General features: G+C 39.1%; 1 protein-coding gene across 1 annotated transcript; it reads left to right on the top strand.

Moving 5' to 3' along the window:
* Positions 1-13,651: 13,651 nt before the first annotated feature.
* Positions 13,652-15,337, top strand: LOC139136409 (tripartite motif-containing protein 2-like). The gene has a single exon (XM_070704133.1). The coding sequence runs from the start codon at positions 13,652-13,654 to the stop codon at positions 15,335-15,337; it is 1,686 nt and encodes a 561-aa protein (XP_070560234.1).
* The last annotated feature ends 4,232 nt before the right edge of the window (positions 15,338-19,569 follow it).

The raw sequence follows: 19,569 nt of genomic DNA on the forward strand, positions 1-19,569 counted from the left end.
CTAAGATGGTCTCATCATACCACCTGTGAGACATGCAAATTTCCTTTGTCACGATCATTCAAAAAAATCAATACTCTTTCCCTTGCCAACACAGATGCAACTTATTCCCTTGAAAATATTCCATATGGCTGTCAAAAATCTATGTTGACAAAATCACAAAATTGCTATCTCTTCTGCGGAAAAGGGGATGAGCTTCACATTATTCACGGTGAGAAATTAGAGAATTATGATATGATTATCAAACTATGGTCCGATAATTTTGAAATATGGACCGAGTTGTTCTGTGTACAGAAGAAATTTGCTTCAGTTCAGTGAGTGATCTCCGTGTGTACGGATCATGGAGAATTGTGGGTAGCCTCACTTACTGTGTGGCGCAGAGTGATGACATTGACCCCAAGTGTGCCTTGGCCAATGGAGAGTGATAAAGATATAACAAACAGCTGAATGTAATGATAAAATAGTTAAATATAGGCCTACAGGCACTGAAGGTGAATATGTTACAGCAATTTGATTAGTTTCTTTCCCTTTTCTACTTCTGTGATAATTTTCAAGACGATCAATGTGCAAGGCAAGTTTATGTATCGAGATCAGACAAATTTGTTATCTTTTACAAGCACAAGAAACCTGTTCTTGATTTTTCATTTATAATATTTGACAAGACTGAAATACATAACATGCAACCAATGTTTACATTTTGCCCATACACCAGATACATGGAGAGATTTCAACATACGATCATTAACTCAGAAACCCTACAGGGAAAAGTAAACATTGTTTTCTTCCAGAACAACTGGTGCATCCACATGTGGAACAATTTACAAACTTAACAGGATGGTGACAAGATATAAATTTAAGAAATTTAACTGTGGTGAACTTGACTATTCCTTTCAAATACTTACCTAACTTGACATCTTAAACTAAAATACACTGCATGGTTAATTTTGTACAAAAATACATCAGGGGTGGACCATTTGATAAAGGGGGTGTCTGGAAGATTGATGAGGTACCGTACATTATCTTTTTCATCTAATCAATTGTACATTCTTTTTTCCCACTCTCCCACCTTTTCTTTTTGTCAAACCTTTTCTGGCTGATTTTTTTATTGATATTTTTTTGATTTTTTTTTCAAAATCTGCCAGGACCCCCCTCCTCCAGGATATCAAATGGTCCACCCCTTTGTATTGACCATCTTTGCATGAGATATACAATGACCAGATGGCGGGAAGTGTGTCAACTATTTACAACCTCGATACTCTTGTTGGAAACCAAACCTGCTAAAATCACCTCAGCTATGTTTTCTTAAATGATATTTTTAAAGCATTTCAATACCAAATACAGTTTACCATATCAAATGCATACTAAATCACCACATTATATACTCTTAGTTCCAGTAGGTATAAAATTACCCCCAAAAATCTTAAAAATACAAAATGAAAGATATCCCAGTAAATTGACATAAAAGTTACCCAGGAAATTCAAAATTCCAGATTTCAACCTAATTTCAATATATTATATTAACATAAACCCTAAGAACCTGTTTACTAAAACTTACTGTTTTTTGGTGCAGCCGTCGTACAGTGTGCATCGTTGTGTAGCTGCTCCTCCTATTTTCGTTTTTTTCAACGTTATTTCTTTGCTGCTGGTTTCCACGTTATTTATTTCTTCCGGTTGGTGTTGTTGGTACCAGTACGTTGTTGTGTTCTGTCTTGTGGACCGTTTGGTGGATTTTAAAACGTTTTTAGGCTGTTTCTGACCAAGAACTGCTGACTTCAATACCCGTGGGCCAACGACGGTGGACACAGACGGCAGCAAAAGCACCTGTTCCCGCAGCCACGTCAAGTCACGCCACGCCACGCCACGACTCTATCAGAGTACACTGTAACTACACTGTAATTACTCCTTCTGGTCCTTAGGAACTTGAATGCTGTTAAAGTCCTTGAATTTCAAGCTGCTTCCCTGTGAAAATATCTTTTAAAGTTCTGCTGGTACTGGTAGGTTAAAGATTATCACGTCACTTCGAATAGAAATTGACCAACGAGTGTGTAAACACTCCTGGTACCTGTCTAGACTTCACGTCCAAGTATAGTCCGATATTATGACAAATATTGTGTGCGATGCCTGCCTTACCGACATAACTATTCATTCAAGAATTTATCAGTGCTTATACTGTGTTGACTTTTTTCTCTGCGAGTCTTGTTTTTATAACACTTCAACGTCGGAAGACGACCCAGAATATGGTTATGGCGGCCAGGTAGTGACGACTACAAAGAGCGGACATTGCGGCTTAGATCATCAGTTTCGCATCATTGAAGTACTCATCTTCTCTTCCTCATCAAAGAAACCGCTCAAATTCTGATGCATTGTCTGCAGGAACTTTATTACATTTATCCAAACTCTTGTGATTAGTGATTTAGCTAACCAACTCATCGTACCGAAACTACTATCCAACTTGTCCTTAATTTATGCAAGTCTTTGATGTATTCAGTGAACACTCGATGAATGCAAAACATCTCTGACTGCCAGCATCTGTTATTTGAGCCACCTGTTGTGAGTAAGGCTGCCCTCCAACCAATCAAATTTGTTTGATCTCACCTCATCGTAGACAATGCATATACTACTTGTACTGTTACTCTTTGCTCCATCCATCTGTCATTCAATCATCGATCAAGGTGTACCAATAGCACCAATCAAAAAGCGAACTGGTCATTCCAACAACTTCCCTATAATCAAGTCCAATTACAGCCATAAGCGGATTCTCTACTACTCGAATTCACTCTCTTCATTTAACTACAAGTTTCTTGTCATCGCTGGGGACATTGAACCAAACCCTGGTCCGGATTGTCAACCACAACCATATGGAAATCACCTTTCTTCAGGACTTCTCAATCTACATCCTGAACTATGTTCAACTTGCAATGTTGAATTGCTAGATCTTTTGTCTACAATCGAATGTTTTGGATGTGGCGACCAACATCACTATTCTTGTGTAAATCGTGACATCCATGTGCCTATCGACTTATCCAGAGATGACTCTATATGATGGTGCTGTGATAATTGTGCTCCCAGTCATCCACCTCATCGTCTGCCTGTCTTCGAACGGATTTGTAACCAAGACGTACCAACCGATAATTTTCTGCCTGATTGCTTACAAGCATCTGACACAAATCCATTCAACGAATTCCACAACAAAGGGCTGAAGATAGTTCATCTAAACATGTGTTCTATGAAAAATAAACTAGATGAATTAAGAAGTACTCTCTCCACGTCCCACCATCAAATTTCCATACTCGGCATAACTGAATCATGGCTTGACACTAAAATAACAGACAATATCTTAAAAATAAATGGCTTTAATCATATTAGACGTGATAGATCGGAGACGACCAGTGCAAAAATGAAAGGTGGTGGTATCCTCGCCTACATATCAGTTAATATAGCCCACCACCGTCGAACCGATCTTGAACGACCTGACATCGAGATGATTGCCATCGAAATTAACCAACCAAAATCGAAATCTGTCATTGTTTTGTTCATCTATCGTCCTCCTGATGTTGATATCAGCACCTGGCTTGTCTCCCTTTCTCATACACTGGATACAGTTCTCGTGGAAGACAAGGAAACCATTGTCCTCGGTGACTTTAACATTGACTTGTCTATAAATGACAATTAATGTGGTCTCGTTTTATGTCAAACGACTATGGTTTTACCCAACTGGTAAATGAACCAACTAGAATTACTCCTACCATCAAGTCTATGATAGACCACATTTTGTGTCTCATACTGAGAATATAACTCAGACCTTTGTACCAAAGTACAGTATCAGTGATCATTTTCCAATTTGTGTCACACGTAAATTAACGTTACAGCACAAAAAGAACGCACATGACACTATCACTTATCGCTGTATGAAACAATTTATCTTAGACGACTTTCTCTCAGACTTACAACAAGTCCCCTGGAACATCATTGAATGCTTTGATGACCCTGATGACGTCATTGAAATATGGACTCACTTATTCATGTCTGTTCTTGATAAACATGCTCCTATAAAACAGAAACGTGTACGTCACCTGCGTCGTCCTGATTGGTGGAACGAAGAGATATCAAGATTAATCAAACAACGTGATACAGCCAGAAGGACATCTCGCTTCTCAGACTATAGACATTTAAGAAATAGAGTCAACAAAACCTCATCTTTAAATCCAAATCACAGTACTACAACAACCTCCTATCATCTCGTGACATAAATATATCTAAGTACTGGAAATCATTTCGCGAACTTGCTCCACCAAAATTGTCAAGTACGCCAACCAAACTTAGATCAGGTACAAATACTTTTATCGATCATAACAAATTTCAAATACATTCAATGAATACTTTATTAACATCATCAATAAGCTGTCTTCCAAATGTAACAGTAGCCCAGTCAATCTTGACAAACTGTCAGATTTCGTCAGTAACAAAAAGATTCCTCCTTCAATTTTCGATATTCCACCCATGTCTATTAATTTCATTCTCTCCCATCTCAATTGTCTAAATTGTAAGAAATCTCCCGGTTCAGACTTACTACCACCCAAATTCTTAAAGTTGGCAGCCAACACTATAGCACCTTCTCTCACGTATGCATTTAACTGCTGCATTGTTAAAGGTCAGTTTCCATCTTTATGGAAATTGGCTCGTGTTAGTCCAATCCATAAAAAAGGTCCAATAGACGAACCTGGTAACTACAGGCCAATAAGTGTACTTCCTGTACTTTCCAAACTCCTTGAGCGCCATGTTCACAATCACCTTGTAAATTTCATGGAAACACACAATCTCTTCTTTTCTAATCAATCTGGATTTCGTGCCAAACATTCTTGTGAAAGTACTCTTGTTGGTCTTGTCAACTCATGGACTAAAGAAATCGATTGTGGAAACATCGTTGGCTCAGCATTTTTAGACCTGAGCAAAGCGTTTGATCTCGTTGACCACACAATCTTGTTGTCCAAACTAAAAACCTCGGGTGTTTCTGATCATACCCTGTCCTTTTTTAAATCATACTTATTTACACGTAAACAATTTGTGCAATTTAATCGTACAAACTCAGATGTTATTGATGTCAGGGTCGGTGTGCCGCAAGGTTCCATACTGGGGCCATTGCTCTTTATTATTTATGTTAACGATTTGCCCCTTCACCTTGAAAATTCATCCTGTACTTCCTTTGCAGACGACACAACACTTCATGTTTCACACAAGTCCTTAAACACCATTTCTACTTACCTGAATACTGATCTAAAAATAGTTGAAAATTGGTGTCTTACTAACAAACTTTGTATCAATCCCAGTAAGACAAAATCAATGATTATCACGTCTTCTCAGAAGAGACGGCACATTAACAATGAAAACTTCAACCTCACTTTGGCTGGTAAAACTATGACCGCGTCTCATCAGAGAGGTTGCTAGGGTCACTATTTCTAATAATCTGGACTGGTGTGAACACATTTCAACCATTGAAAGCAAAATCAATTCCAATTTGTTTCTTTTGGCACGCATCAAAAAATTTCTTCCTCTCCACTCACGCAAGCTATTTTATTATTGTTTCATCTCACCACACATCAATTACTGTTCTAATGTTTGGAGCTTTACTTCCAGTAGCAATATCTATGCATTGGAGCGTCTACAGAGACGTGCAATGAGACTTATTCTTGACATTGTTCCGCCTCTTTCCACTTTTCAAATGTATACTCAGCTTCATTGGCTGCCTATTAACTTGAAACTCCGTTGTAACCGTATGGCCAAAATTTACAGAGCAACTCACAATCTAACCCCCGACTACATAACCAGTTTGTTCAATAATTACATCCCTTCTAGATCACTTCGTTCTTCCAATCAGAATCTCCTTAAAGTTCCCAAGGCACGTACACTTCTCTATCAGAACACCTTGTCAGTTGCGGGTGTGGATGAATATAACAATCTCCCCAAATCAATAAGGGACTCTGAGTCACTGACTAGTTTTAAGAAATCTTGTAACAACTTTTTGTATAATACTTACTTGTCTGATGCCTTTTCGTAGTTTTTTATATCTATTTGTTCTTGTGTGTTTTTTGTGTTTTCATGTTTGTGCTGTAAAGTGTTTTATGACTTTCTTTTGTCTATTCGACCTCCACGAAAAGAGGTGTTTCACCTATGGAGTTATCGAGTTTAAATAAAGATTAATAATAATAATAATAATAATAAATATCAAAGCAATCGGACTGGTAAATTTTGAGAAACAAACTTTTTGACCAAAACGAGAACAACTGCCCCCCCCCCATACAAAATTGCAGATTTCATCCTAATTTCAGTATATCTTATTAACATAAACCCTAGGAATCTATACACCAAATATCAAAGCTACCAGATAAGCATTTTAGGAGAAAAAAATTTTGACCAAAAAAAGGCAAAAATTGCCCCAAAATTACAAATATGATCTCAATACAATTTGGACAAACTTGACTGAGATCATCCTGAGGAATATGACTTTAAACTTTCAAAGCGATCAGACGAGCGATTTCAAAGAAAAAGATTTTTTGACTAAAAACAGAAAAAAATACCCTAAAAATACAAGCAAATTTCACCCAAATTTCTGCACACATAATTTAGAATACCTAAAAGAATCTACATACTAAGTTTCAACCCAATCTGACCGACGCTTACGGAGTTTTAGACATTTGCAGGATTTTTGCTTTTTTCACCTAATTTGCATATTTTTGGCACTGACATGTTCATTTGAAGAAATTCACATCTCCACCCCTAGGTGCACCTGTACACCAAATACTAAGACAGCAGCTGTTGCGGTTTAGGAGTTTTTGATCTGGACTGACTAACAGACAGACAAACAGACAGACAGACAGACAGACAGACAGACAGACAGACAGACAGACAGACATACATACATACATGCATGCATGCATGCATGCATGCATGCATGCATACATACATACATACATACATACATACATACATACATACACACAGATGCCATTTTGCCACCTTATAAGAATACCTTCCATTTGCATATATACATATGCATACATGGGAGCTAAAATTAACGGGCGAGGCTTGCCGAGTCCCTTAATTTGGCTTTTCTCGAGCTCGCGCCCATAAATAAACGTTTATGTTCAGGGCGGAGTCTGTTATTTCCATTATATTATCAACGAACCCAAGAAAACCGTCAAGATTTGCGAAAATTTCACAAGCGAACGACAACTAGCCCCAGAACTGAGCAATGTGCGACGCACTGTCACGCGCGCTGTAAAAATTTGGCAAATTCGGAGATGTTTTCACAAAAAAAGTATCTCAACTTAGCCCACGAGTGCTTCATTTTATTTTGTGATTGATTACGATTTACGTTTCAGCTGTAAAGTTGTGATACTTTGAGTTGTTAATCTTATTATTCATATTCACGGGCATGTAAACAAACCATTACTGTGTATTTGTGGTCAGTCACGTAGTTCAGCTCGACCAATCAAAATGCGACGGGCAGGGCATGGGTAATATATTGTCCAGTATATTTCAGCGGAGATCAAACCAATACGCCTCACTATTAGGGAGCTTGATACTTAAACATGGCTGTGAGTTGTGTCCTTCAGAATGACACTTGTAGTAGCATTTTAATACTTATGTTTCCCTTTACCCACGGGCAATAAATCCTTTCTAACATAATAGTCTTGCATTTATGTGGTAATATGCTATTCAAGCTTCAGGGCTTTTATGAAATGCATCTATGTGAAAATACAAACGACTACCACAATTTGCTAACCAAACAGAACAAGGGCAAAATGCACAGTTACATGTGATGTGTACTCAGGAAAGAACAGAAAAGTCAGAAATATGTTTTAATCGTTTGGAAGCTGGTCGAAACAATGAGAGTGAAATATCAAAGCATGGACACACTAACTCACAGGACAAACTAATTTCGACACCGACTCAAGCAGCCACACTCACAGACAGACTCAAAGACTGATGTATCAGTGGCTGCATGGGCCATGAGGCCTAGCCATGGTTCCATACTCAATAAACAAGTTAAAGTTCTACATAATCATCACTCGTCGTCACTCAATTCCAGCTTCTTTACTCGGAATCTCCACCATTTCCGAACATATTGAAAGAAGTTGGAACTGGCAAGTGATGATGTAGAACTTGAACTATTTATTTAATACGGAACCATCAGTCTGTGAGTCTGCCTGTGAGTGTGGTTGGGTGAATTTTAAAATGTGTAAATGAGTACTAGTTAGACCATGTTTTCGATACTGTGCTGGTATTTCGTTGCGCCAGTATTGTTATGTTTGAGTGGAATTACAGCTTGATTTATCGCGTCCAAGGACGACAATGTATCGTGAGCGTGAAATATTCATTTTTCTTGTCGCCAGTTGGGAAGATTATGCCAATACTGTGGAAACATGTGGTTTATGGTTATATATTAAATATTGATTGATTTCAGGAGATGAAGATAGTTATAAGTATAGCTACCTTTGCAGATATAGAAGAGGATGTCGAATGAAAAATGTACTGAACGTTTTCTAAGGGAAGAACTAATGTATTTAAAAATAACAAAGAAGCGTGAATACATAGAACAAATGATTAAGTATTTATAGTGGATTAGTTTTGTGAATGTGGCCTTGGCGTGGTATATAATTTTTGGTTCATTGCTGTTGTTTTTTTCTTTTCCAAATTGACTTGTTTGTGGAAAGTTATGTAGAGTTAAACATATGGGAGACGAATAAAAGTGCTTTTTGAAAATAAAAGCATTCACAAATTTCAGAGAGTGTCATAAAATATTTGTCCTCTTCTAAGGGAATTATTTGTTTTCTTTTATTATTGGATATTGTTATGTCTCACTTCGTATGTCAGGGAGTTTACTCACTGCTGAGAGGTACTTGAGATCTTGGACAGAGTAGAGACTCACAAAGTTGTTGGATGTCAATCAATGGTGGTTTATTGCTGAACTGTAAAGTTTACACATCAGAGATGTCCAGCTGAAGACAGTGGGTGATCATGCCTTTTTTAAAGAAGTGTAGCATAATAAATAGATTAAGTTAAATCCGTGGCACATTTCGGCCAGCCAATAAACCAATTTTCACCTTCAAAAACGAAAATCGAAATGGAGCTAATTTTCAATTTTCAAATGGTTTAATTATCTTGATTATTAACTTTTAGGCCTATTTTTAAATTTAAAATCTTTGGTCTGAGATTGATATATAGGAAACAGGTGTATACTGCCGCGAGGATGGCACTTTGCGGCCATTCGAATTTTCCTCTAACAAACTCTATTTCCCACAATGCATATTTCCGTTTTTCCAATTTTCAATGCACCAAATATCTTATTCTCCTATTTTAATTTGGGCGTGGCAGCTGATATATATCTTTGGCCTAGGAATGCATCAAATTGTGACAGTTATTCGCGCGGGCAACTCGTTCAATGGATCGAGTAACGAACATACAAAGAACAATAGTGTTGCGGCCGCCGGAAAGGAAAGTCCGATATAATCAGTTTGACCTGACCTGCTGAAGTTTTGCGCGCTTCCCGTCAATGTCGCAAACTGGAGCGTTGTGAAAAATTGTGATAGCCATCGGCGCAATCAGAGTGCGGCATCCACACTTAATTTTATCTGATTAATTTATTCAGCTGTCAATGATGTTCTCCGCATAATGATATAAGTACCCCGTCATATAGTTTTTAACCCGTATGCCGGCTCACTTTATGAATTGCACCCCTTACAACCCGATCCAAATCTTGACCTTGATATGAAGGCGTTTGATATCATGTTTGAGACAGTATCGTCTCACAGTTAGTTCAGAGATACAACTTGCCCTGGGCAAAACATTTTGGAGATGAACACCTATTTCGCGGTGACTTCTTCCTTTATCAACCATTTCTTGAATTTCTTTCGGCTGAACGCACCAACTTAAATTCATTGCCTGAAGTGCACGCGCACTCTACCAACCAAAGAACAGTTTTTTCTTGTTTTAATAGCCTGGTCAGTTTGTTCAGCCTCGCGCGCTCTGTACGTATGAGTGTAGTACACACACTCCGGAGCTTACAAAAGCCGTATGAGATAGCGTTCTACATTTGCACTATAAATCGGAAGAAAAAAGTGTTGACATTGCACTAAAATGGTCACTACTCTGACAATTTGATGCCCCAGTCACGAATGTAAGATGTATAATAATAAGGTTATCACGAAAATACCGCAAGGACTAGGACATTGGCGTCGAGCGATACGCTGCGCCGATCTCCTCGTGCATCATTTGCGGTATTTTCGTAATAACCTCATATTACTAAAGTTACGCGCCCCATGGGCGCGCCGAAAAATGAAACTGAATGATGAAATTCATGGCTAGCACGATGCATTTGATGCATTTTATGCAAGTATGAGCCCGTGCCGAAATTTAAAAACACACTGACCCCCCATTGGGCATTTCAAAATAGGTGACTGTACCTCATCACCAAAGTGAAAACAGGGTGACCCCCATGAATCCACCAGACTCCTAGGCTGAAGAAACTGACCAGTCCCTCATTCCTGCTAATTTTTAAAAGTATATTGTGCCAATTATCGTAACCAAGCCTCGTCCCCAGTACATTTGATCACGCTGAGATAAATGTTACACTTTAATTCCCATTCGATACAGTTATTTCCTCCATAGTATGAAATGATACTAAGTGGGACACGCCCCAAATGAAATGGGAAAATTGGACATTATGGTATATTGGAAATTGAAAAAACGGAAATGTGCATTGTGGGAAATAGAGTTGGTCAGAGGGAAATTTGAATGGCCGCAAAGTGCCATCCTCACGGCAGTGTACACCTGTTTCCTATATTTCAATCTCAGACCAAAAATTTGAAATTTAGAAATAGGCCTAAAAGTTAATAATCAAAATAATAAAACCATTTGAAAATTGAAATTAGCTCCATTTCGATTTTTTTTTTGAAAATTGCAAATTTGTTTATTTGTTGGCCGAATGATTTGCCACGGATTAAGTTAGTTAAGTCTCCAATAACTAATCAGCTTAGTATTTCTTTATAGGCTAAGAATGATTAAAATATTCTTTCATTGAAAATACATTACTTAACTTCCTCTTATTTGGCATATATCATATAAAATAACACGGATTTTAGTATAAATGGTGGCTAATTTCACAATATCCGCTATATTTACACGGAATTGTTTAGGATTTTGTGAAAGTAGTTTATGATAGTCGTGTACAGGCTTTCACAATACATTTATGTGGATAAACAAAACACATTCAGTATGTACTAAAAGAAATTAATGTATAGGCGAAAGGTTAAGGTGTTCTATGGTCTCATGTTCTGTGACATGTCAGTTGCAAAAATATGCGCCGCGTAAAGTTTGTGTCTGATAGCCTTCAATTTGACTTGTCAACTACATCACGTGATCAAATTCTACGAATCGACTGCGCCTTGCAATTCGCTTAGTAGAAACGACTTATACTAGGCTTCATTACAACATGGCGGCTGAAGAGTCGTTTCCTGAACATCCATCAGAATTGACGAGAATTTTCTTCTTTGCGTGATATGTTCAGAGCGATACAAGGGTGCGAAAGTCCTGCCTTGTCTACACAGTTTTTGCGAGGCCTGCCTCAGTAAGCTTGTGAAACAGAGCTCTCTTACCTGTCCCGTGTGTCGTCGCTCGCACGATCTTAGCGATAAAGCGTGGCGGGAATTTCCAGCAACATTTTCCTGAACGATCTTGTAGGACTTTTCTCGGAACGAGACAAGGAAGATGAATCAAGTAAGTGTGAAGGATGTGAGGAAGGTGAATCGGCCAAGCACTGCATTGAATGTGCCTTAGACGTTTGTAACAATTGCGCGAAAACCCATGTCCGAAGTCGAGTATCGAAGTCACATCACCTGGTGCCACTGGCTGAGTACAACGCTAAAAAGACCGCTGACCCTGCTTCAGTACAGCCTCCGATCTACTGCAGTAAACATCCGAACTATGAGACCGAATTCTACTGCGATACGTGTGCGAGGGTGATCTGTCTCAAGTGTACGGCGCTCGACCATCGCACGCATGAATACGGCTGTGTCAAGGAGGCCGCTGAGGCATACAACAAAACTTTGGTCAGCATCGTCGACAAAGTGAAAGTGAAAGCAGTCGAGGCAGATCAGAGTAAAGCCAACGTGTTGAAGGTTTCAGAAACTCTAGACGAGTGCTATCAAAGAGAAGAAGGAAAAATAAAGGTGCAAATTGAGCAAACGATCGAGAACATGACTCGCCTTATTCAAGAGAACGGTGACAAGATCCTCGCAGAGTTAAAGAACGAATACGACACGAGAAAGGTGAACTTGAATGCCCAGCTCAAACAACTCGAAATCGCGGAGCAAGATATCACAAGCACACGCGAATACATCGAGAAATTGAAACTGACTCTTGCATCATTTGCGGTATTTTCGTAATAACCTCATATTACTAAAGTTACGCGCCCCATGGGCGCGCCGAAAAATGAAACTGAATGATGAAATTCATGGCTAGCACGATGCATTTGATGCATTTTATGCAAGTATGAGCCCGTGCCGAAATTTAAAAACACACTGACCCCCCATTGGGCATTTCAAAATAGGTGACCGTACCTCATCACCAAAGTGAAAAACAGGGTGACCCCCATGAATCCACCGGCCCCCTAGGACGAAGAAACTGACCAGTCCCTCATTCCCGCTAATTTTTAAAAGTATCTTGTGCCAATTATCGTAACCAAGCCTCGCCCCCATTTCATTTGATCACGCTGAGATAAATGTTACACCTTAATTCCAATTCGATTTCCTCCATAGTATGAGAAGATACTCAGTGGGACACGCCCCAAATGAATGGGAAAATTGGACATTATGGTATATTGGAAATTGAAAAAACGGAAATGTGCATTGTGGGAAATAGAGTTGGTCAGAGGAAATTTGAATGGCCGCAAAGTGCCATCCTCACGGCAGTGTACACCTGTTTCCTATATTTCAATCTCAGACCAAAAATTTGAAATTTAGAAATAGGCCTAAAAGTACTAATCAAAATGATAAAACCATTTGAAAATTGAAAATTAGCTCCATTTCGATTTTTTTTGAAAATTGCAAATTTGTTTATTTGTTGGCCGAATGATGTGCCACGGATTAAGTTAGTTAAGTCTCCAATAACTAATCAGCTTAGTATTTCTTTATAGGCTAAGAATGATTAAAATATTCTTTCATTGAAAATACATTACTTAACTTCCTCTTATTTGGCATATATCATATAAAAATAACACGGAATGTAGTATAAATGGTGGCTAATTTCACAATATATTATCCGCTATATTACACGGAATTGTTTAGGATTTTGTGAAAGTAGTTTTAGTCATGATAATCGTGTACAGGCTTTCACAATACATTTATGTGGATAAACAAAACACATTCAATAGTATGTACTTAAAGAAATTAACGTATAGGTGAAATATGAAGGTGTTTTATGGTTTCGGGTTCTGTGACATGCCAGTTGCAAAAATATGCGCCGCGTTAAGTTTGTGTCTGATAGCCTTTGACTTGTCAACTACCTCACGTGATCAAATTATACGATTCGACTACGCATGACAATTCGCTGAGTAGAAACGACTTATACCAGGCTAGGTTCCTGCTTACATTACAACATGGCGGCTAAAGAGTCGCTTCCTGAACCTCTAGCAGAAATTGACGAGAATTTTCTTCTTTGCGTGATATGTTCAGAGCGATACAAGGGTGCTAAAGTCCTGCCTTGCCTACACAGTTTTTGCGAGGCCTGCCTCTGTAAGCTAGTGAAAAAGGAAAGCTCTCTTACCTGTCCCGTCTGTCGTCGCTCACACGATCTCAGTGATAAAGGCGTGGCGGGAATTTCCAGCAACATTTTCCTGAACGATCTGGTAGGACTTTTCTCGGAACGAGACAAGGAAGGTGAATCAAGTAAGTGTGAAGGATGTGAGGAAGGTGAATCGGCCAAGCACTGCATTGAATGTGCCTTAGACGTTTGTAACAATTGCGCGAAAACCCATGTCCGAAGTCGAGTATCGAAGTCACATCACCTGGTGCCACTGGCTGAGTACAACGCGAAAAAGACTGCTGACCCCGCTTCAGTACAACCTCCGATCTACTGCAGTAAACATCCGAACTATGAGACCGAATTCTACTGCGATACGTGTGCGAATGTGATTTGTCTCAAGTGTACGGCGCTCGACCATCGCAAACATAAATACGGCTGTGTCAAGGAGGCCGCTGAGGCATACAACAGAACCTTGGTCAGGATCGTCGACAAAGTGAAAGTGAAAGAAGTCGAGGCAGATCAGAGTAAGGCCAACGTGCAGAGGGTTTCAAAATCTCTAGACGAGTGCTATCAAAGAGAAGAAGGAAAAATAAAGGTGCATATTGAGCAAACGATCGAGAAAATCACTCGCCTCATTCAAGAGAAGGGCGAAAAGATCCTAGCAGAAGTAAAGAATGAATACGACACGAGAAAAGTGAACTTGAATGCCCAGCTTAAACAACTCGAAATCGCGGAGCAAGATATCACAAGCACACGCGAATACATCGAGAAACTGATGCGATACGGGAACTCCGCGCAGCTGATGGCCGCAAAGAAAGATATAGCCGCTCAAACAGACGATTTGCTGGAGGAGGTCCAGGCCGAGCCGGTGGAAGACGAATACATTGAGTTCGTACCATGCGATGACTTCTGGAAAGAAATGAGCCTAGGGGTGGTACGCATGAACCTAGCAGCTTCCTTCGAACTTGGCGATATACCCGAGTGCTCAACAGTCGGTGAGGAAATCACAGTTATCTTGATGAGCAATGACGAAATCACTCAGCAAACGATAAATTCTGGGCTTATCAAAGTCGATGCTGTAATGATTACACCATACGATGACAAAATGGCTGTTGAAGTTGGTGACTTGGAAAAAGGAACTGTGACATTGAGAGCAAGTGCAAATATCGAGGGCGAGCATGAACTACACGTTCGTGTACGTAAACGACCAGTGCAGGGATCACCCGCTATGATAAAGATCATACCAATAGAGCTGGAGGAGGTGCAGGACGACCCGGTGTACGATACAGAGCTGGAGGAGGTGCAGGACGACCCGGTGTACGATACAGAGCTGGAGGAGGTGCAGGACGACCCGGTGTACAATACAGAGCTGGAGGAGGTGCAGGAAGACCCGGTGTACGATACAGAGCTGGAGGAGGTGCAGGACGACCCGCTGTACAATACAGAGCTGGAGGAGGTGCAGGACGACCCGCTGTACAATACAGAGCTGGAGGAGGTGCAGGACGACCCGGTGTACGATACAGAGCTGGAGGAGGTGTAGGACGACCTGGTGTGGAATACAGAGTTGGAGGAGGTGCAGCACGACCCGGTGTACGATACAGAGCTGGAGGAGGATAATACAGAGCTGGAGGAGGTCCCGGACGACCTGATGTGAAATATAGAGTTCGAACAAGAGGAGATCCAGTACGAGCCGGTGTCGCGAGTATTTTAAGGCACGGCTCCCGCAAGGGCGCCTTCTAGCGACGAGTGCCTTTCGGTTTTACTGGCTAAATCGGCACATCGTTCTGTATTAGTCAAACTTTGAACGTATTTTATAAAACCGACTCCGCAAAAGGCCACGACAAATAAACAAAAAACAATACAAACAACAACCACAACAACAACAACAACTTAAAAAACAACAACAACCAGATTTCTATAATAGTTGTCCTAGTAGCATTTCTTATGATATCTACATTACGTTTGAAACGACCATAACACAAGTTTTCTTCGTTGACTTGTATTGGCCAATAACAACAACAACACGACTAATAAAACATAAACAACAATACAAACAACAACAACAACAACAACAACTAGATTTCTGGGTTCCCTATGATATACATAGGGTAACCGCTGGGAATATCACTATATCGTCAAGTGATTTGCCTGTAGCAGTATCGCCAGTGCATCGGCTCATCTTGCGGACTTTTTTATCAAAAACACTGCATGCGGGATGTCTCATATAGCAGACGCCGTTCATTTTACATGACCAATTAACAAAGTAATAAACAAAGGTGAATCAATATCGGTAGCCAGCTGCATTTATGGTCAAGTAACCTGGCCAATGCTGGTCTCATATAGTGTTTCAAAACTATTTTGATTTTTGAAAAGTATTTGGGTTGTGTAATTGTTGAAATATTAAGAACAGCTCTTTGTATGTTGAGGATTTCAAACCATAATCTGCTTACTGAAAGTGGTCGTTTTTAAGGTCTAGCCAGAGAATATGCCAGTTATGTAATTAGCAATTTCTGCTTTATTTTTCCCGTGTATGAAAAAAATTCCTTTTTCCGTTCTTTTATGATCAACTCACGTTGTAAAGTTCATGAATCACTCACATACTCGCTATCACATATCGCACACAAACTTTATCGGAGCAATGAATGAATCGCTCAAACTTGGCGAAAGACAGCCTCGGGGGACAATTCTGTCCACCAGCAGAGCTATCATCCCAGAGTAGAAAGTACGGTGTCTTCAATCAGGGTTCGAGATATACACAGCTCTTCACGGATAAAACAATAGATAGAACATGTTTGACGTGTTGTTTCTCTCTGAAACTTTTTTAGATAGCGCAAACTCTTTCAATGATGTACTATTCCTGGGTTTATAGTTGAACGAAAATATAGAGTTGGGAAAAGAGCTTATATTCGTCCAACATTTGTTACACTAGAAGGTTTGACTTGGAATGTGATCAACTTGAAATCATGCCCACTAGAAGCATCAGTTTCCTGATTGCCAGTATTTATAGACCACCTTGTAGTTAATATACCATAGAATTAAAACACGCTCACGGCAAACGTAACTTCCGCGTTTAGGGGGGGGGAGGGTTTGGCTGTCTTTCGATTACCGTGCACAAAAATCGCACTGTATGTTTTCATTTCAACATCTCGCTCAACGTTTTACAGTATCGCAAAATATCGCGTTTGGCGTGTACCAGTAGTGGATTTGTCGAGTATTTCTGTCTGTTGGTTCTCCAATAGGGTGACTGGAAGCTTTATGTGTGAGTTCGAACCCGATTGAAAATACTGTATATTCTTAACCACGTAATTACCGATTGTATATAGGTGTGATACAGAATGAGGCTCGGTTGGATTGTCGGACTTCCAAACTTTCGTTTAGGAGGGGGGATGAGGCCAAACGCACTTAGTTTCGTTTACCGTGCGCATGCTTTAATTATCCACGACCCCGGAGTCTTGCGTTGACCATATCTATGCCTCCGATCGTGAGAATGTCGCCAAAGATTTTGTACCTGAAATTGGTCTTTCTGATCATTATCCTATTATTGTGGTGCGCAAAGGAAACTTAAATTTTTGGGGCGTACCCTCTCATCTTATAGTCAAATTTCGCTCTTTTACTACTTTTTACCATAGTCTGTGACTTTTGTCATTCACCATGAAATTTATTAAATATTGCGATCAATGTAAATATTGGGATGAAAATGTGGGTTACTATATTGAACAAAATTTGTGATATTCACGTTCCATTTATTGAAAACGAGTTAGACGTATTAGGCAACCTAAATGGATGAATACCTAATGTAATGCATGAAAGAGATGCTCTGCTAAACCAAGTGACATCGGACCCTAGACAGGCAAGGAGTAAAGTTGTTCACATGATTGAAAAATCAAATAAACGGAAGTATTTTCTTCAATAACTCAGAAGTAAAGGTTCTAATCCTAAGGCAGTTTGGAACATTTATAACATTATTGCAAAAGCTGCAAAAGAAAATTCCACGCCAATAATGGTTGACGGTACTCTTGCCCGGACCCTTCTGTTATTGCAAATGCGTTTAATTCCTTGTCGAATATTTCTATTACAAATGTTTCTGTAAACAATAATCTCGATTTCTCTCCATTGGCAGATCATCTCCGTACGCGTGGCAAGCTTGACAATGGAAGTTTTGACATCACACATTTATCATGTTAAAAGACACTCTTAAAGCGAAGTCCACAGGTGTTGATAACGTTTAAGCAAAACAATTGCGCATTGGTGCATCTGTCATGATCCCTTTGTCACCTTCCAAAGTGTTAATTTGAGCATTGCTAGTGTAATATTATATTCCCTGGTATTTTGAAAAGTGTAATAGTTGTTCAGATTCATAAAGGGGTCTAGTAATGTTGATGAAATGGCTAATAACAGATCAATTTCAATCTTACCAGTTATTTCAAAAGTTCTTGTCAATCATGTTCATTATAATTTTTGTAAGGTTTTGACTGACTGAAGTTTGCTGGTTTCAGAAACCTTTTAGGTCCGTCAATTGATGATACTTTGACATGGGATAAACATGTCAGTAAATGTCAGTAATGTATATAGCAAAGTTGCTTTAAAGCTTTTACATTAAAGTTTACCCCATTTTGATTATTGTTCGAACGTATGGGGTCATTGTTCAACCACTCTTTTATCTCGTATGGAAAGACAGCAGAAATCTGTTGCTAGAATGATTTTAGATAAGACTTTAATACTCCAAGTTATGTTTTATTTAAATCCTTAAGGTGGTTGCCAATTCGTGAATGAGTTTCATATAATGAATCAGTTTTAATGTACAAAGTTCTGAATAACCTTGCTCCTGATTATCTTAACGTTTTAGAGGTGTAAAGCAGATTCACGGACGTAACACAAGGTCTGCAAACAGAGAAGATTTTTAAGTAGTTGGGATCCTCTCACTTTTATGTACTTTTTTATTTGTGTTTAGATATATTATACTCGAAGTGTTTTTACATTATGTATTTTTTCAGTATAAAGTTTTGTTCCTGTATTTTTTTAAATATAAATACTGTAAATTTTGTTTTACTCGACACTGTGTGAGAATCTGGTCCAACAGCTTATCGAGTTTAAATAAAGGCTAATGATAATAATAAATATAAAAACATCACTCGTGTCAAACAGCTCTACTACGTATGTGTGACAATTATTACGAAATATTGACAATGGTCGTCTCTCTGCAGTCCTTTTTCAAGATCTTTCTAAAGCATTCAATCTTTTAGATCACGGCATTCTTAAAATTGTCCCTGTGTAGGCTGAAAGGTAAAGATTTAAACTGGTTCAAATCTTACTTATCTGGTCGTTCAAAGATTGTCTGTCATAGGGGTAATATCTCAGAAAGCCAAAAAATTGTGTTTCGCGTGTGCCACAAGGCTCACTACTTGGTACTTTGCTTTTTACGATGTTTATCAATGACTTAATGTTGTGCCTAACTTTCCTTCTAACTTAGACATGTACGCAGATGACTAGATTCTTCTTTCATCTGGCCTTTCGATTTCCCAAATTAACAACTCACTTCAAAATGATGCAATCTCTGTTAATAATTGGGTCATAACGAGCAAACCAAAGTTTTGTTAATGGGTCTAGCCAGAAACTGCATAATGCAGACTAGAGTGGTGAAAAAACTATTGTTATAAATAATATTTGTATTACAAATGTTACCTTTGAGAATCTTGGTGTAATTCTTTATAACTTGTCTCCTGGGATGAGCACATTCACGACCAATGTGCCACGTTGAGTCAAAAGAATTGG

The sequence above is a fragment of the Ptychodera flava genome, chromosome 7 (assembly GCF_041260155.1).
Source record: "Ptychodera flava strain L36383 chromosome 7, AS_Pfla_20210202, whole genome shotgun sequence".
Taxonomy (NCBI): Eukaryota; Metazoa; Hemichordata; class Enteropneusta; family Ptychoderidae; genus Ptychodera; species Ptychodera flava.

Coding starts and splice junctions, on each gene's coding strand:
- LOC139136409 (XM_070704133.1), top strand. CDS start 13,652: ATGGCGGCTAAAGAGTCGCTTCCTGAACCTCTAGCAGAAATTGACGAG.